Raw genomic sequence first — 19,511 nt, 5'->3', positions numbered from 1 at the left:
ATGTTTCACATTTTCACTGTATATGCTGTTTGTAATTCTACAGTATTGTGCAAAAGAAAAACACACTGTAGTCATTTATTTAGAACAAACATAAGAAACACCCTTTTGGTAGAGCTGTGCACAAATGTGAACAATATACTGTAATAGTACATATTGTAACTGAACATAGGTTAATCATTCTGACACTTGGTGACATTTCCAGGAAAAAATGATAAAGAAAGGTATAAAATTTGCTTGGCAAAAATTGGATAACTAGCTCATCAATTTTGTATGTAATGACTCAAGGAATGAAATGAAGACTATTAGTTTTATTGGGAACAACTATTCAGCATCCATAAGTATAGTTTATTTTGACTGACATGACATAAGCAAATGATAATGTTATAAAACAGCAGATACGTGTATGAAAGCAACAGATATATGCCCAAAAGCATTTGCAATTTGTTCAGTGGAAGGAGAAATTGCTACTATGATGTGCACAAATGACTAAATGTTGTGGAGGTTGAACTAATTGTTATATTTGCATTCTCATCTGAGAAAAGCACCAAAGTGACTGAGAAAAACTGCAATATGCAGATTAGTAACACCTTTATTCTTCAATAATACAATGCTTAAATTTGACCAACAGATGTCGCTGAATTTCGTTGTATCAAACTTTATAAAAACCATCATGTGTCTCAAGTGTTAAATATTTTTATTCGGTTTTAGACATACACACGTTTGCCTCTAATCCATGCATCATCACTGTATATTTACACACATGTAATATATTTAAATTCTGCTCTGCTCATTTCTTTTGTTCCTTTCCCCAAAAACGTCGAGTTTTGTTATTGTATATTTGCGTTTTCAGAAGTTTGACTCCTACGGGCTCCCGTAGAGGATGTGGGCCGGAAATTCGGTGCTACTTCCTGATTGGTCAGATTATTATGGTCAATGAAGCGGGGCTGAAGTCGCTGAACTTTATGATTTTCAATCGGTTTATTAAACGTTTGCATGGATAAATGAACCATGGGAACGGAGTAATTTAAACCGATACTCGTAAAGTACTTTTAAATACTAACGCTTACCCGGATGTGCCTGTGAATTAGCAGCTGCTTGATTAGCGGCGTTGTTTAGCTTAACAGGCTATTTAGCTCAATCCAACCAGGTAAGAATATGTATAATCTAACTTAAATTAAACTGCTGTGTTGAAGAGAGACCAGTTTACAAATAAAAAAATGATATACATTTATAAAGGGTGTTTTTTCCTAAAGTAAATATAATAGAATGCTGCTATTGGACACAACAGGAATCCTAAGCTACACATGTTTTGAATGTAATAATCCTATTTTTTGTAGCCTGAAGTTTAAATGAAAACTGCTTTTTTTAAACTCATATTTACCTACATTTGTATGGTGGAATGAAACTTGTCGTTTTTCATATTGCTTAAATGGTTTCCCTCTACAACCTGTTTTTTTATTTTATTTTTAATATTTAATTTCTTATAATAAACTTAACACAAAATAAAAGGTGGCACATCAACTCTGTTAATGCCAAGTTCTATAGACACTTTTTGCATATGCTTTTATTTGTAATTAAATAAAAGTCACATAAATGACATTTCTTATTTCTTCCTTTTGGATGAAATGTATTATTGCAGCAGTGAAAAACAATTTAAAAAAATTTTCTTAAGTGAACATAAAATTGTTTTGAATAATCTAAAAAAAAAAAAACTAGTTGAAGAAGAAAGCATGAAAGGAAGCGAAAGATAATATTGTCTATGCCGTCGACCAATCAGCGTCGAGTTGCAAACACGTGGAAGACTTTTGAGCTTTTTAATTGGTTCATATTGCAGGCGCTACCGTGGCAACTGTTGTGATTGACAGCTCACAGTGCACAAAAGTTTTTAAGCATACTATATTAAGCTTCAGACCAGACGGGACAAACGGGACTGAGTTTGTGAAAAACCAGGACAAATCAATAATTTGTGGTAAATCTATCACTCACCTGTCTTATGTCTCATTGACAGCATGAACTGTCCCCCATTCAAACGCCTCCGAGGCCTCAACCAGGAGGCAGTGACGACCGTGGCCTTCGAGGATCCATTCGGAGACGATGGAGACTTTACGCAGGACGACTTGGATGAAATCGACATCATTGCCTCACAGGCCATCACTGAGTCGGGGACGGGAAAAGGCTCTGAACCTGCAGGAACCAAAGCCACAGAACAACATCGGCCACTATTTACTGGGCTGAATCAAACTGCGAGCAGAGGAAAATCATTGGGAATCAACCACAGCAGCAGCAGCAGCAGAGGGAATGCTGGGATGTCAAGCAGAGAGCCACTGTGTGAGTTAAAAACTCAACTTAACACGTCTGACTAGGCCTGGGCAATATATCAAGATATATCGAGTTTTCTGTTTTGGTGATATTGACAATTACAATATGGCCTATATCGATATATTCTTTATAATTTTTAGAGCTGGGCAATTTGGACCAAAACCCATATTTCAATGTTTTTTCACCAAATGGCGATATACAATATGAATTTCAATATTTTTATTTCAAATAAAGTCTGACCATAAAGACTATTTTGGGTAAAATGTGCTGATGTAAAATGCCACACAGGCACATTTATAAACAAACAGCAGCACAATATGTGCCGCTTTTGGCTTTTTCTCCTCTAAGGGACAGCACGTGTGAGTGAGTTCTGTAGTGTGGCTTGTTTAGTTGAAGGTCTGGCTTCAGACACACTCAGTAATCCATCTAACTGTGCTTTTCATGCTGTTCCTAAAACAGGTACTTTAAAACAAAACAAGCTATAAAAACTAAATATAGATAAAGGTGATGTTGTAATTTTCTATATCATCAAAAGTGAAAACTCGAGATATTTTGAATCTTGATATATCGCCCAGCTCCACTTATTTTTATTAAAATACCTGTTTTAGGAGTCACTGCTGAGTGCGTCCTATCCCAGACCTTTCCCTAAACAAGCCACCCTATAATACTCACTCACACGTGCTGTCCCTTATAGGAGAACAAGCCTAAAGTGGGACATATTGTGCAGCTGTTTGTTAATAAATGTGCCTGTGTGGAATTTTGCATCAGCAAATTTAACCAGGAATTGTCTTTCTGGTCAGACTTTGAGTTAAAAATATCAAGATTGATATGGTATATTGCCATTTTGAGAAAAAAGATAGATGATGATCTGTATATTTTGGTGTTTGAAATTCATTTTACATCATTCTTAACTGTTTAAACTCAACCACTGGTTTTTCAATTCAATTTTTTTCAGATGGTGTCCAAAATTAGAAGTGTAATTTTTATGTAATCTTTTGTTTTTTGGCTGCTCGTGTATGTTTGGGCATGATTGGTTCTAAGTTGTGTAAAATGTTCCAAAGTTGGTGGAGATGATTCAGTTTCCTTCTTCTAAAAACACATTTGCTAATTAAAATTATGCCAACATAAAAATAAGTTGTTTAGTAATAAAAAAAATCAAATCTAAAAATGTAATAGCGCATTCCTGGCATGCTTGAATAAGACTGCATCAGAATGTGGCAGTGATGTAATAACCAGTGCTCGTGTTGATCGTGTTTTATTGGATTGTGTGTGTTCAGGTAATGGGCAGCAGATTTGGTCAGACACCAGGGATTCCTACAGCGTGCTGGAGGCTCAGCACGCAGAACTAAAGAGGAAGGTAAGAACCACTTTCTCACATTGTTAAAAACCATCCGTAGGGTAACTTAAAAAAAAAAATAATCCACCTTTTAAAGGAGCATGGAGCAGGATCTAGAAGTCAGACTCCATAGTGACACCACAGTGGTTGGTGTAACTGCAGCCATCAGCCAAGCCACCACGGGGGAGCGTATAAGCTGTTTACAGCTGATACTAGAGGATGGATATCCGACCAAACCCCGACGGCACTGGACGGGTCGGGTTTAGACAGATATTTAGAACAGGTGGTCGTGCTCGGTCACTTGGTGTCGTTTGCGCGCAGCGTTCTTCCTTTTCCTGCTGCAGCAGCTTTAGCCCTGGAGAATGCAGCTTTAACTGCATAACAGAGAGAGTAGTGATCCACAGAGGAGGACAATTATAAAGGAATACACCGTTGAAATGGTGAAAAAAATCGATTCAGCGATATATATCGCGATATTACGTCGCACTATTCTTGGATCGATTCAAAATGCATCCATATCGAGTTTTATTTATGTATTTATTTAATTATTTTTTACCTTTATTTACCCAGGAAAGTCTTTTCCAGTGCAGGAAACATTGTAACTCCACAAAGAAGTGTGTTGAAACCTGGTGATTGTGACCTGCTTGTGTTTTTTCAATAAAATCTAAAAAGAAAGTACTAACTTTCTGCATTTATTTGTTGTTCTAGGCATAAATACCTCAGTCATGTTGCACTAAAGTCAAAGTTGGTTTAAAAGCCACGGGCAGATTGTATGTTATTTTTTTATTTTAAGTTGTTGGCACATGGCATGTTATAGCCAATGTTTTGAGTGTAAAATATGCCAATGAAATATATTTCATACATAAATTGGAATTTTGCAACCCTAGTGGAAATTATTATGATTTTTTAATTTTGCATGAATGCTAATATTTATGTTTGTATATGATACACTTATTTAGTAATTTAAAGTTACTTATACCCAAAATTCCTGAGCATAAATTTACCGTGGAAATTTATCTGAAATTTTCCACCCTTTTCCAACCCTCGCATGTGGATGATTTATGCTCATCAGGGACTTTTGTTTCTTCGAGTATTCCATCTGACAGGAAAATCACAGGAGCAGTTTAAATGATGTAAGCTTTTAGAAACTGTTAACTTTATTTGTCCCCATGGGTAGACTTATATAATATTTAAGATTTTATTTTGTATTTAGGGAAACATTTTTACAAATCATCACCTTTTGCTACGTTTCCAAATGTTGACACCTCTACTGTAATACATTGATTCAACCAGGATGAAAGCACCTGTCTTTTACTGTCACATTGTTTTGATGTTTTGCACTTCCAGCTAAAGGAAGTGGAGGATGAGATTTTGTTGAAAAGTGGGGAGATCCGAGTCCTGCGAGACTCCCTGAAAGCAGCGCAGCAGGACAAAGAGGCTCAGAGACAGAACCAGATCCTGCTGGATACTCAGAGGAAGACGGAACAGAGCGAACGAGAGAAGGAGCTCAACAAGAAAGTCAGCTTTTGATTTGTAAAAACAAATGTAGATACGTCTTATGACAGTCCTGAGACTAACACCAGCATGTCCTCTGTGTTCAGGTTCAGTCCCTGCAGTCGGAGCTACAGTTTAAAGAAGCAGAGATCAATGACATCAAGACTAAACTCCACAGTTCAGATAAAAACAAGACAAGCTCTCCTCTTCCTAAAAACAGGTCAGAGCATCACTGTATGTTCCTGCATTCATCATTAAATCAACATATTTTATTTCCTCATCCACGAATCTTATGTAGCTGAGATAAAAGTTGAGATAAACTGAAGTGTGTGTTTTCAGCTGAATTATGTATTGTTTTAATGCATTGTAATGACATTTCTAATACATAATAGAAGTGTGTCAATATATTGAATACTAGATTAATCGCGATGCAACACATGGCAATTCAGTAACAATTCATAAATGTCCAAAAATTATTGTTTTTCATAATAACTAATTGACGGGGGTGTACATGTGCACGCTCAAAAAAAAGAAAGAAAATAGGGAGATTAAGTTAGAAATAAATACAATAAAATATACTTAATAAAAAAATACTTAAAATAATAAGGTTGAATAAATAGATTAGAAAAATGAGAAAAGCCAAGGCAGACAACTGAAACAAATGATTATGCCATTTATTAGTGCCGTTGCTTTTATGGCTCTGAATGTTACTAACCTCACTAAAATAAACATTACATTGCAGAAATTAATATTAATGCTTCAAAAAATACATTAAAATACATATTTATTTAGCAGTCCATAAAATGGACATCACAATTGCATTGATAACCCAGATGTGTCTTTTTGCATGTTTTAGCACATTTGCGAATTTACAACACCTGTCCACAAAAATATATCGTGATAATTGTTGAATAATCGAATCGTAGCACCCTGAATCATAATCGCATCGTAAGGGTCCTTATATAAGTGGTTCACAAATGGGGGTACGTGTACCCTTAGCGGTATGCGATGGCACTACAGGAGGTACTTAAGAGAAAGAGAGTGTGTGGAAAATTAACAAAAAAAGTGTCAGGGTTGGCCCCACCCCAGGCATAAGAAGACCGGATAAACTATAGGAATAAATAATTCAGGAGCCACTAAACCAGTTTTTTAACATTGGGGTCGGGACCCCATGTGGGGTCGCCTGCAGTTTTATATGTGGTCACCTGAGATTTCTGCAAGATTAAAATAGATTTTTTTGAAATGTTTTAATTATTTATTTAGTTTTATTATTTATTAAAGCAACACACAATCTTAAACAACTGTATTTCTATGCTTTCACTTTGTGAATCTACTGAAAATGCAGTAAAAAAAAAATCTGAGCTCAAACATGATCAAAAACTAATTATAGAAAGAAAGAAAAAATGTCCTTATGGTCACCAGAAATTTTTGATATCAAAACAGGGTCACGATCCAAAAAAGGTTGTGAACCACTGCACTAAATACTGTTTTTTTCCACTTATGTACAAAATGAGATTTTTTAAAATGTGTGTTATCACTCATTCATTCCATCATTATGCTCTTTCTCATCTGATTTCTTGTCTTTTTTTCCATTTAAGTCCTAAAGCCGTTTGTTCAGTGACCCAGAGGCATCATGGGAACAGCAGCAGCTCGTCATCTCCGTTGGCAAACGGTTTCATCACTAAGGAAATGTTTGAAGCTCAGGTTTCATCCAGAACGATTCCAGTGAAGAGTAGGAAAGAAGGTCAGTGGGAAACGGAGCAGAGGATGTGTGGAGGGTGATTATAATAACATCTAAAACTGACAAATGTGTCGGCAGATTATGGATCGTCTAGTAGCAGAACTAGAGACCTTAAGGACCCTTTCCAGTCGGTCAGACCTGCACCCAAACAGCCCAGAGGTCAGTTACAATATCTGCAGATTAATAACTCCTACAACTATTTATTTTTTTTTATTTATTTAGGTCTCTTTTCCTTGTTTTAGGTTTTTTTTTTTTTTTTTTTTTTTAACAGCTAATTGAATGTAAATATGGTAACAGCATTTGGAAATTACAATAATGTCATATACTTAGGAATTATATTCATTCATTTCATTCCATTTTCATTTATTTATTCATTTGAGCAGCATATTACAAACTTATTTTACATAATGACAAATCCAAATCAATTGCTCTCAAAGGGAGCAGGAAGAAGTTAAAAGAACTTATAAAAACCTACCCCTCATTATTAAAACCTACCCCTAATATTGTTTTAACCTGTGTCTGATTAAACTAATTTTATTACATGTTTGGTACTCAGTTAGCAAAGATTTTCACATTTTGGTGCAATATTTACGTGCATTAAAAAAAAACAGAATCAAGAATAAAACAAAAAAGACAATAACAACAGTAGCAATGATAGTAATTGTAGGAATAATAGCAACAATAAATAGTCAAGCTCATCAATTGATATTTGATAAGTTTAAAAAGAAAAAAATGAAGACGACAAAAAGGGTCACACAAAATTAGAACGCATATATACTGTATATAGACACACACACACCTATAGATATATACATAAATTAAAAAAAAAAATGTAAATAAATAAGATAAACAGCGTGAAAATTAAACACACAGTTTACCGATATTTAAAACAAGATTGAATTTATATTAAAAATACAAAACAAAATAATAATAGATGAATAAATAAAATAAAAGTTGGGATAGGTCGGATGGTTAACAGTTTTATCAACAACCATACCAGTCATAACGTACCAATGTGTGTAAATTTACTAAAGAATAAGCACGATACACACACATTAATTAGAACATATGAACAAGAACAACCAAAACACCAGAACATGGTCTTCTTAGAGGCACCGCTACAGATAAAACGACTAAAAAAGCAGCTCCAGGCACTCAAAGGGCTTAAACACAAAGTATAGTATTTATTTTTTGTGGGTTTGTGGTTTTTAAACTACCTGAAAATCACTCGGTATTTAAAAAAGTTTGATTTGATTTAGTAGTCATGCTATATATTAATATTACTATAAATAAACTATTTTGGAACCTGGGTTACATAATCTTTTATCAGGACACGGCCACATCAAATGTGATACTTTGATACTTGGAGCATTAAGTAACACTTTAAACTACAAATGTATGAGTTAGGATTCAGATGTAATATTTGATTTCATGCTTTGTCCACCAGGTGGCGTGTTATTGAGCTTGTTGCTGCAGCAGCCTCTGTCTGGCAGCAGCCTGGGTTTGACTCATCTGCTGTCAATGAACTTCAATGTCCTGCAGCAGATGTCCAGGTGAAATCCTGGACTCAAACACATTTTCCTCCATTAACATTGTGTTTATTGTGATGACCTCGCTCAGACTGAGGGACATTTCTATTAATGACAGCAGGAGCACTGCTGCAGGTGTTTCTCCACCTTGTTAATTGATAGTAATACACATTTTTTCTATCATTACTTCACAGAAAACCTCCTTTGTTTATAGTGGATGTTGTATTATATCTTTATGTTAAAAAGAATGGACGTGCTGCACATAGTTGTGTATTTTTAATCACAATCAGAATGTTTTTATTTATTTATTTTTATTTTTTTGTTTATCTTATTTGACTATTTTTCATGTGCTGTCCCAGGACATCTTTTAAAAGTCACCCTTAAAGGTAGGGTAGGCGATTTTCGAAAGCGAGTTTGATTTTGAATGTAGCTTCCCCGACGGCTATGCCTTTACCCCCTCGCCCCTCCCCTGTGTCTCACTCACATGCATGCTCACAGCTGCTGCAGAAGAGGAGCTAAGCTCATCACTTGTATTGTGTAGAAATGTCGTTGTCTCATTCAGCAGTAAGTGAACAATAAACTTTACCCTTATACAGTATATGTTAAAAACGTGACCAAGAGCTCGTGCATGTGAGGGATCGAGAACAAGCAGGGAGACAGGGAGACGTGAATGGTTAAAAAAAAAATGGTTTGTTTTTTTTCCGTTGATCGAAGTTATTACAGATTTACAGCAGCTGATCTTAATTTCTGTCAGGACATAAAAACAATTTCAACCAAAAACTTAAAAAGTGTATCTGGAGAAAATCATCAACCCTAGCTTTAAAACAAAATCTATCAACAATAGTACAATAAAAAAAAAAAATCACTGTCTTTTTATTCAAGTGTTCAATACTTTAATATAAATATTAGATATGAATAAAAAATAAAATGCTGGAGAACTCCTGACTATCAGGGCTAGATCTGAATTTAAATGAATTATATGTGGGAGTGTGGCTTATATTTACAGGTAATACATTCCAGTAATGAGCAGCTTGAAATGCAAAGGACAACTGGCCAAGTGCACATTTTCTCATTGTGATTGTGTCGTCTCTACTAACTGTATCCACCCTCACATCCAGTCAGCTGGGAGGACGTCCAAAGCCTGGATCTGATGCTGTACCTGCTGCACTGAGTCCAGTCCAGAGTCTCGCTGTAACTGGAATCAACATGCTGAGCGTGAGCCAATCAGGATTTACAGCCAGAAACAACAGCAGCACCAGGTGAACTTTGATGGGTGGATGTTTACACAGTTCATGTCGACAAAGGAAAACTTTTGCAATGTTTTTATGCAGTGATTTTACTTCTTGGTGGAGTTAGAATCAGGCGTTTTTTTGTAGTTTCCAAAGTCCAAAGGTTTTTAAAGCACTCACTTTCAACATTTCTAGGACTGCAGCGCCATCGTGTGGAGTCAGCCATAATAGCAGCCCTGATAGAATTATATCACATTTATACAATATGTCTAATGGTTTGTTCCCAGAGAAGCAATCCATCATGGTCCTATGCTTCAAATCTATATTGTATGTTAAATATTTAAATGTATGTTTTTCTTTTGAAAAATGAAATGTTATGACTATAACTTCTGTTCCCTGTCAGAGGGGAACAGGTAAAACACACATAGTATAGGATATCATATTTTTATTCTTTTATTTAAATTGCTAAAAAAAAAAAAAAAACTATGTTTTTTTCTTATAACATTTTTAGAAACTGTTTGAACTCTTAAACCAAAATAAAAGGCACATTTCTTAATTTATCACCATGCAAAGTTGAACAAAAGTATATATTTTTTAAAAACATCTAAAATAAAATATAACAAAAGTTTGCTATGTTCCTGGTTTGGAATTTACATTTTTTTTTAAGGAGTCTGTGCATTGTGTGTCGCTCTGTGGTTTAATACCACGGGTTCAGGCCAGGTTTGGAGGTTGTGTAGTAAATCAGGTGATGCATTTGAATTGGCGTGAGAAAGTCACACAAATGGATGCTGACTCACCTCTACATGCACACGCACAGATGTGAATAGTGTCTGGTTGAAACTGATTCGAGTTTAGAGACATAGGCTAAATTTGGGTTGTACGTGTTGGGGCCGTGTTCTGTTGGGCTCAGGCTGGGTCTTAATTATTTTTGGCCTGATTAAAGTTTCTCTCTTGCCACTGATTTTGGTTTCATCGAGTGTGCGGCTGAACCAAGAGAGACCGTAATGTCAAAACAACAACTGTATTGATTTTAATCCCCTCTTTTTGGCATCGATTTTTAGCCAATTTAGGATATATCCTTACATCCCTAAACTAACTACATGTCTTCATGTATGTTAAATCAGAACTTTAAACTAGTGCGTACTATTTATTTTAACAGCTAGTTTGATTTGAAGCTGCAATATGTAATTGCTGTTGGTTTTATTTGGTCATAAATCACTTTATTATGTTGTATTGCAGATTGTAATCCAAAGTGTTCTTAGTGGTCAGTGAATCTGTGTAAATGGGCTTTAGAAATACAGGAGCGTGATGCTGCTGTGAGCCTCTTACTGTCCAAGTCGCAAAGAGTTCCACAGTTGTGCATGCGCACGCAAGCCTTCCCAAGAAAACCTGTGAGTGTTTCAGGAGGAGAGGGAGGAGCGTGGAGCGCCTCATGAATCTACATATTGCAGCTTTAACTGCCACAAGGTTGACTTTAAATCTCGGCAGCACCGGTGTAGCACTGTTTAATTTGTGTTTTTTTAACATTTTGTGAATCTGTGCAGGTCGTGTCCTGGAGCCGTCCTCCTCCTGCCTCTGATGGACTTCCATCTGACTCGACTCTGTCAGGCTGTGGACGCGATGAAGTCCAACTCCACCTCCTCCCGCAGCGGTGGCTCATCTTCTTCTTCTGCGTCTTCCTCGTGTTCAGCAGCACTGGGAAGACTGGAGGAGGAGGAGACTGGTTTGTCTGGTTTTAGCATGGAGGACACTGGTTTAGCTGCTCTAAGCCTCCTGGATCTCCTGCTGACGCACAGCGACGAGGTGACGAGGCTCGTGTCGGGAAACGCTGAAATGGGATTTGAGTGAATGTTTCCCAGTGCTGACCTTTGACCTTTGGTCCTCAGGTGGTGGAAGCTGTGCTGTTGAACACGAGTGAACGAGAAGATGCTAATAGCAAGGTAACCATTGACATCATCCTGTTTCTTAATAACATTTTCCACATTTAAGAAATTAAAAATCCTAAATTAGGGGAAGAAGGAATTCACAGGCATTTGTGAGGGTTTATTTCTACTATCCTGATCCTATTTTGGTTCTAGATTTGAATGCCAGTGTCCTAAAGTCAAACTAAGGCCTTCTTTTTCTTTTTTCTTTTTTTTAGAATTATATTTATCCTTCATTCTCTATCTGTCCCTTATTTATCCCTCATCCTTTATATTTATCATTATTATTATTATTGTTGCTGGCTTGTTTCCTTGTTTTTTGTTCCGCGCACCGACTACCAAGTCAAATTCCTTGTGCTGTCTTAAAAACTGTACTTGGCAAATAAAACATTTGTGATTCTCTTGCAGACGATTCACGCTGAAACATCGGTGGGTTTGTGCAACCAGAATTCGGTTCTGAAATCCCTGCTGAGGTTGAGTGAGTCGAGGCTCGGTGGCAACGACAACTCTCAGAGTAACAACATCTCCTCCCACGCCATGAAGACTCTGAGGCTCCTTGCCGACAGGACGCCGCCCACACACGCTGACAGGTACACTCACACCTGTGATTCTTATTTTTTAAATCACCCTTAAATTAAACAATTTGAGTTTGATTAAAGAATATGGTGAGTTTCATAACTTCCCTTGTGTATGAAATGCGCTATACAAATAAATTGGCCTTTCCTAAACACAATCACAGACGCACACATTTAGGTTGTGATAAAAATGTCATCCTAAGGTAGTACTCATACTCAGTGTGACGTCAAATATAGTATGTAGTGCATTCACATTAGATAGTATGAAAAGATTGTATGCTATATGGGGACATTTTAATGCCCTAACAGGCTTCATCTTTCCCAGTTATAAGTAGTTAAAGTCATGACGATATAGAAGTAGTGAAAGCACCGAGAGTCAAACTTTCACTACAACAACTCTAGAAAATCATGCAGAACAAAAGGGAAAGATGTCAGAAGATGCTATGTTGTAAATGTCATACTAACATACTACTCATACTAAGTTTGTCGTAAAATTACGTATTCACATTAGAAAAGTTAGAGTACACGAGAACTACCCGGATGTATACTGTATCGGGACATTTTTTAAGTATGCACGGTGGGCACACTAGTCATATTCAAATGCCCCATGATGCATTGCGAGCAGAATGTAAAATCGTCCTGGAACCGGCTTCAAGCTAAAAATCAAACATCACCTTTTCAAAATAAAAGCATCTCTTCTTGTCTTCCATTAGATTTTAAGCTGTTATGTAAATAGGGCTCTTGTTTTGAAGTTAACTTTGAAAGATGGAGAATCAACTGAGATATTTAGCCTCAATGTGCTTCAGGCTTTTGTCGTTGTAGGTTCCAAATGCATCTTGGGATACTTGGAGGTATACTTTAGTGGGAACACTCATCATCCTAATCATAATTATATAGTAGACTGTATATACTCATTGACTTTGTAGTGTGTAATACATCAGTGTGATATTTCCAACACATGCATGCTCTTCTTCTTCTTCTCCTTCTCTCAAACCCCTCCCTCTCTTTATTCCCCTCAGGTTGGAGGGTGTTCTACAGGTGGTGCTGGCTTGTGTTTCCTCTGACAGTCGACTACAGGTGGTCTCAGACTGTGTGTCCCTCCTTGTGTCCTTGTCCAACCATCAAACTCTGTCCAATCAGCTCTGCTCTGAACAAGGTGAGGCTTCACCTCTTGCTACAAAGGAACCTTTAATGTGATACAAAAACCCTTTTCAGCGTGATGTTTTTACGCCCAAAGTTTGGTGACTACTCAAGTTTTTTTTTTTTTTATCCAAGACGGTGGAACATTTTGTTGTGGGATCTGAGAGGATCCGAGAATATTACGATTTTTAATCACAAAGTGGAAGGGGGCTATAGGTTTGAGCTCCGTGCATCCGACCGAGTTAAAGGGGACCGTTTTTCTCAGAAACTGTTTAAGATAGGATAACCAAATTCAGTGTGTGGCTTCAGGGTATCAATACCGTGATGGAGTTCAAAAATGAGAAGTGCACAATTATTTTTTCCGGAGTTATTGCACTTATTCAGTTTTTCTTTACTCTGTGTGAGATTGTGTGTTTTGACCTACCACTGTTGCCGTAGTAGTCGGAAGTCGTCGTCTTGAAAGCCCATGGCCTACTGGTCTCTACGAACTAAGTTCTTGTATTTTCGGCTTGAAAAAAAAACATAGGAATGTTATCAGACAGCACACTTAAATATACTCACAAGCATAAGACTGTGTTTGTGAAAGTTAAGCATAAACGGTGTGTTATATACAGTAAATCACTGCCGATCGCAGTAAATGTTAGCATGAGCATATACATGGGTTTTCCCATAGACGTTAGCATGAAGCTACCTGACAACAAATCTGGCGGGGGATGTTGATTACTGTCTTTTTGTTCAGTCTGGCTTTTAGAATTTTATAATTTGAATTATTTAATATTTAAAATATTTTATTGATTCATTTTTTATTTTACTGTTTTTTTGTTGCTAATTTTAATGTTTTATTTTTTATAAATTCTTCCATTTTCTGCTTTGTTCAAACTCTTTCTTATTTGTCATCTTTTTAATTATTTTATTAAGTTACTTCTGTGTGCATTGGCCTCGAATCATTTGTATCAGTTTTTTTGTCAATCACTTTAGCAAAATTCTATAAAGCATGTTTTTAAATGTTTTCTGCTCTTTGTAGAACCCTGTGTGTTCCTCAAGTTCCTGCAGTTCATCAGGACCAGAGCAGACAAACAGGCTGCTCACACAGACTGGATTCTGTTGGATCTGCAGGTAAAACACACCAGAGTTTTTTTTATTTGGTGAGTTTTTTTTCTATTCAGACAAAAGCAAGTCAAAGCCTCAGTGGTTTGGGGTTTAAAGTTTTATTAATACTACTACGAAGGTCTTTTGTTGTTGTTTTTTGCCTTTTTTGTTGGTTTATGAAGTGATTTGCTTGTATAAATGAGGTGATACAGCAGGCTTTATTTGTTTTTTATACATTTGGTGTAAACTGCCACAAAGCACATGATTTTGTTTCAGGTCCACAATGTAAACTCACTTTTCACCATTTTTTTAGCAGTTGTTATGACATTTATTCTCAGACTTGCCACCGCAATCCCATATATATATATATATATATATATATATATATATATATATATATATATATATAGTTGTATTTTCACCATTGTTTGTTTATGTTTTTATTTATTACTTTTTAAAACTAAAACGGTTTTCAGAAGTATGTTGGTCAGTCTGTCTTTGCATACATGATAACTTGAAGACTTATGAATAGATTTTGATGACATTTTCAAGAAATGTTGATAATGGCACATTTTGGTGATGTTCTGGCAACCAAAAGGAAAAAAAATTTTTTTTAATATATTTATAAAAATTATATATATATATATATATTTATATTATATTAGGGATGTAATGATTCACTCAACTCACGATACTGGGTTCACAATATGATTCTCTCATGCTTTATTTTACAAAATGTACAAATTATGACTGAAAAATATTCCATAGAAAATACTGTACTATTTTCCCTTTATTTTTCATTGTCTAAAGAATCCCTTGATAAACTATTCAAAACAATGCAATTTAACTAAAAATAAATCATGAAATAAATAAAGGAATAATACAAACGAAGAAGAAGCCTATTAATTTAAATTCTGGTTCTATAGTAAACAATGCAAAACTGCATAATAGTTCTTTTTCTTTTTAAATGTGCAACTGAAAATGTATTTTGTGCCTTAACAATTGGACTTGAAAAAAAAAAAACAGTCTGTACACGATAACTTCAAAAGTTATCAACGGGTATTGATGAAATTTTCAGGAAATTTGCTAAATGGGACGAGAAACAGCTGATTAAATTTTGGTGGTGTTCTGGCTACCAAAATCAAACATATAGAAATATATATATCCCATTCGTTTTCCCATCCACATTTTGGAATTCTGACATCATCACTGTTGACTCCATGGTGACGTACGGATCCGATCGGTCGTTTTCAAAAGTCTGTGTTAAACAAGCGCAGGTTAATTTGTTTGTTTGTCTGAGCAGGATTACGTGAAAAGTGCTCAACTGATTTTAACAACATTTTAACCAAAGACAGACATTCCACCATGGAAGATTGCATTACATTTTGAAGGGATCCAGATCAATATACTGATTCTGAATCAGATTCAAAATTAACCCATCATTGGTGAAAATGGAAACAAAAAAAAATCATATCTTGGTTTGTAATTGACTGATCGTTAGGAAATTTGACTCAGTTATGATGGGTTGGTTTATCAATTATTCCACTGAGTTTCATCTGGATCAGATGTAAATTACAGATTTCATCTTGATTTTCCTAAAAAAATTTAATTTGGATTGTTTGCTGGTTTTTTTTTATCAGAAGTTGATAAATGTGGTGAATATAAACACACCTAATGTTTAATTTGGATTTTTAAAGGTAAAGAAGAGCAGTAGATGTTTGACTGATGTTTTGGTTGATGTGGGTTGTTCTGTGGTGTCTCAGGTGGTTCGTCTGTTGAGCAGATTAACGACTCAGAGACCAGAGAGAAGGAGCTGTCAGTGTTACACAGAGGTAACTGTTACTCTTCTTCTATTTTATTTATTTATTTTTTTTTCTTCTTCTTCTTCTTCTTCTTCTTCTTCTTCTTCTTCTTCTTCTTCTTCTTCTTCTTCTTCTTCTTCTTCTTCTTCTTCTTCTTCTTCTTCTTCTTCTTCTTCTTCTTCTTCTTCTTCTTCTTCGCTGTCACTGTTCCTCACTCACTCATCGTTCTGTCCTCACAGCTGGTTCAGACGGTTCTGATTGTGTTCCACCGTCAGTGGTTAGAGCTTCGTGGTTCTCCAGAGCTCACAGAATCCACAGGTGGGTCCAGTTTACAAACTGTGAGATTATTGCTAAGAATTAAACCCTCACGTGTTTTTAACGTGTGTTGTTAATATATATATATATATATATATTCCTTCAGAGTGTGACTCCACCATGTCCTCGTCTCCGTGGTGGTCCAGGCCGCCAGCATCTCTGCTCAGGGAAACGTTGCTGCTACTTCACTGGCTACTGCTGCATCACGGCAGCTTCTCAGAGAGCTGCAGACCTCTGCTGCACATGTACGACCAGGTGATCCCTGCTGTGAGGGACACGCTGAGGAAGATACCAGAGCTCAGTGAGAGCGAAGGTACACACACACAGCAGTTGGTTTGTCTTGTACATAACCAAATGACATCACTACCACCCTCCTGAAATTTGGTCGGACCAGATTGATGGTTTGGACTGCCAAAATGTCTATTTTGCCAACAAAATAAACATTAAAATAGGCTTTTAATGTCTATTTTCTATTAATGCATTAAAGCTGCTGGAGATGTTCATATTTTTCTGTCAGATAAAGACATAATGCAGGCCTCATAGTTCAATAATCTGAGATAATTTGTTTGAAGGAAAAAAAATTGGGATGTAGAGTTCTGTAGACGGATGAATCCGTGTATCATTAGTTTTTCATTATGTAACAAAAACATGAAAAACGAGAAAAAAAAACACTCATTATTTGATATTTGTTTCCAAAACCAAAATGAAAAAACGGAAAACGCCTTGTTTTTCAAATATAAGCTCTTTTGCTTCAGTACAGAAAACGAAAAACGGAAAACGAACACCTTTATTAAGTGGTCAGGTGATGTGTTTCTATTAGCGCGAGAAAGACGCACGTACCGTCCGTCAGCAACTAAAACTGATCGTAGTAATTCTCCAACACTACGTCAACTCATGTTTGTTCTGCAGTAGAATTCAATCTTTTCAGGGAATAAATCATCTTGAAAGGCTGAATACTGCATGCAGCAAAGCACTGGTCGATTAAAAGAATCAAAGTCAATTCCACATGGAAAAGAGCATCAAAGGAGGAGTTTTCTCCTTTTCTCTGCCTCCTGAATAAATTATTAAATCAATATTATCCAGTTATTATCCCCCCGTCACAAAGTGTGGAAGGGGGATATGGGTTTGAGCTCTGTGCGTTCGTCAGAGTTAATGGGGACAGCTTTTCTCAGAAACTGATAACCGAATTTGGTGTGTGGCTTCAGGGTATCAATACCTTGATGGAGTTCGAAAATGAGAAGTGCGCAAATATTTTTTCCGGAGTTATTGCCCTTGTTCTGTTTTTCTTCACTGTGTTCGAGGTATCTTCAAAGGGGACAGATTTTCTTAGAAATCGTTTAAGATAGTTATTAATTTTATATTCTGATGTGATAATATTTTCTTATGTATACATCTAAGTTCTTAGATTTAGGACATTTAGGAAAAGGTTGTGAGTTACAATGAGAACCAATCTGGTGGGGGATGTTGATGACTGTCTTCTTGTTTTGTTCTGGCTTACAGCTGTATGTACACTATATACAGTATATATATATATATATATATATATATATATATATATATATATATACACGAGCCACATTACGGGATGTTGAGGTCAATTATAATTGTAATTGCATAATTATAACTTTTATGGTGTAATTATAACTGTGATTGTAATTTTAAAAATCTGTTGCTGTCGTAATCGTAATTACATTGTAATTTAATTACAATTCAATTTAAAGTTTAGATAATTGACTTTTTAATTGTAATTGCCATGAAAATTCTTTTAAAAAATGTCAATTATAATTTAACGCAAAACAGTTGAACCGTGTTACAGTTCTATGTACAGTTCTACACATATGTAGTTAACAATCATTAAAATGTGTTTCATATCAAGCTTTCCCACATTTGACCATTTAAAAAAAAAAAAATGTAAATCTTGGGCTTTACTGAACCACAAAAAAGGCTCAGACACCCACACCAAAAATATTAAAACCTATATTTTCATTTATTAGGAATCCTAACAAGGGAACCATAGATAGGAAATAAATTAGATGATAGATATTTGTTTATTGTGTATTTTACAGTCGATTAAGAACTAGTTATCATAAGAGATGCTAATAGGAAGCTAACACAAGAGGAAGGCTAACTTTTATTAGGTTAATTATTTCAGGCTCAGTAACTGTGGTTATTTGTATTTGAACTTTAGTAATTGAGAATATAATTGTAAAAAAAAAACAATTGCAATTTAATTGTAAGTGGAAAAAATGCTGGTAACTGTAATTGTAATTGAGTTGAACATGGATAATTGAAAGCTTAATTGTAACTGAATAATGTAATTAATCTCCACCCTGTACATTTATAATATACAGTATCTCACTCCTCTGTAGTTTTGATGTCGGTGTGAACACGTGTGTTTCAGAACTGGCGTTAGAGGAGATCTGCCGCTCAGAGAGCGATGAAGCAGAGGACATGGAAACTGAAACCGGCTCCTGATTGGCTGATTCTGATGGACTGAGACTCTCTTAAATGATTGATGAAAAGAAATGAAGATTTGAAATTGACTCCATTGATTAGAAAAATCCATTTATTCTGTTTTCTGGTGAATTGAATACAAACATGAAGATTGGGAAAGAGATACTTTTACTTTGATGTTTTTCTAACTTGTATTGTTTGATCAATAAAGCTGCTGTGATCCCCAGGATTTCACTCCTTTGTCTGTCTGTGAATTTGACATTATTACAAAAAGTAGATTTGTTTCTATTCATTGCAATCAATAATTTCCTTCATTAAGACATGCTTTATTAATATATTCACTTCGCTACAAGATGCTTTTTTAATTTGTTTCTTTTTAAAAAACACAAAATGACTTTAAATCAGGAGTGTAAAACTAATTTTCCAAATACAGACCAGCGTAATATTTAAAAAGCATCTAAAGCCCCTAGTTTTTGCTGACTTGTAGGGAAATTTAAAAAAATGTCTTGATTATGGGCGGGGCTCCTGGAGCAGTTAAGACACGCCCAGTCTATACTATAAAATGT

At 35.6% G+C, this 19,511-nt stretch overlaps 1 protein-coding gene across 1 annotated transcript; it reads left to right on the top strand.

Moving 5' to 3' along the window:
- The first annotated feature begins 878 nt into the window (after positions 1–878).
- On the top strand, positions 879–19,164 carry atrip (ATR interacting protein). The gene is made up of 18 exons (XM_028447163.1): positions 879–1,147; positions 2,009–2,328; positions 3,597–3,676; positions 5,003–5,173; positions 5,257–5,369; positions 6,748–6,893; positions 6,969–7,049; positions 8,338–8,443; positions 9,538–9,678; positions 11,193–11,451; positions 11,535–11,588; positions 11,979–12,160; positions 13,165–13,301; positions 14,310–14,401; positions 16,138–16,206; positions 16,416–16,494; positions 16,598–16,804; positions 18,893–19,164. The coding sequence occupies exons 2-18, from the start codon at positions 2,010–2,012 to the stop codon at positions 18,964–18,966; spliced, it is 2,310 nt and encodes a 769-aa protein (XP_028302964.1). The 5' UTR covers positions 879–1,147; position 2,009; the 3' UTR covers positions 18,967–19,164.
- The last annotated feature ends 347 nt before the right edge of the window (positions 19,165–19,511 follow it).

This window comes from Gouania willdenowi, chromosome 5 (genome assembly GCF_900634775.1).
Source record: "Gouania willdenowi chromosome 5, fGouWil2.1, whole genome shotgun sequence".
Classification (NCBI taxonomy): Eukaryota; Metazoa; Chordata; class Actinopteri; order Blenniiformes; family Gobiesocidae; genus Gouania; species Gouania willdenowi.
The sequence above is the reverse complement of the archived record's forward strand: the minus strand, read 5'-3'. Positions and strand labels throughout refer to the sequence as shown.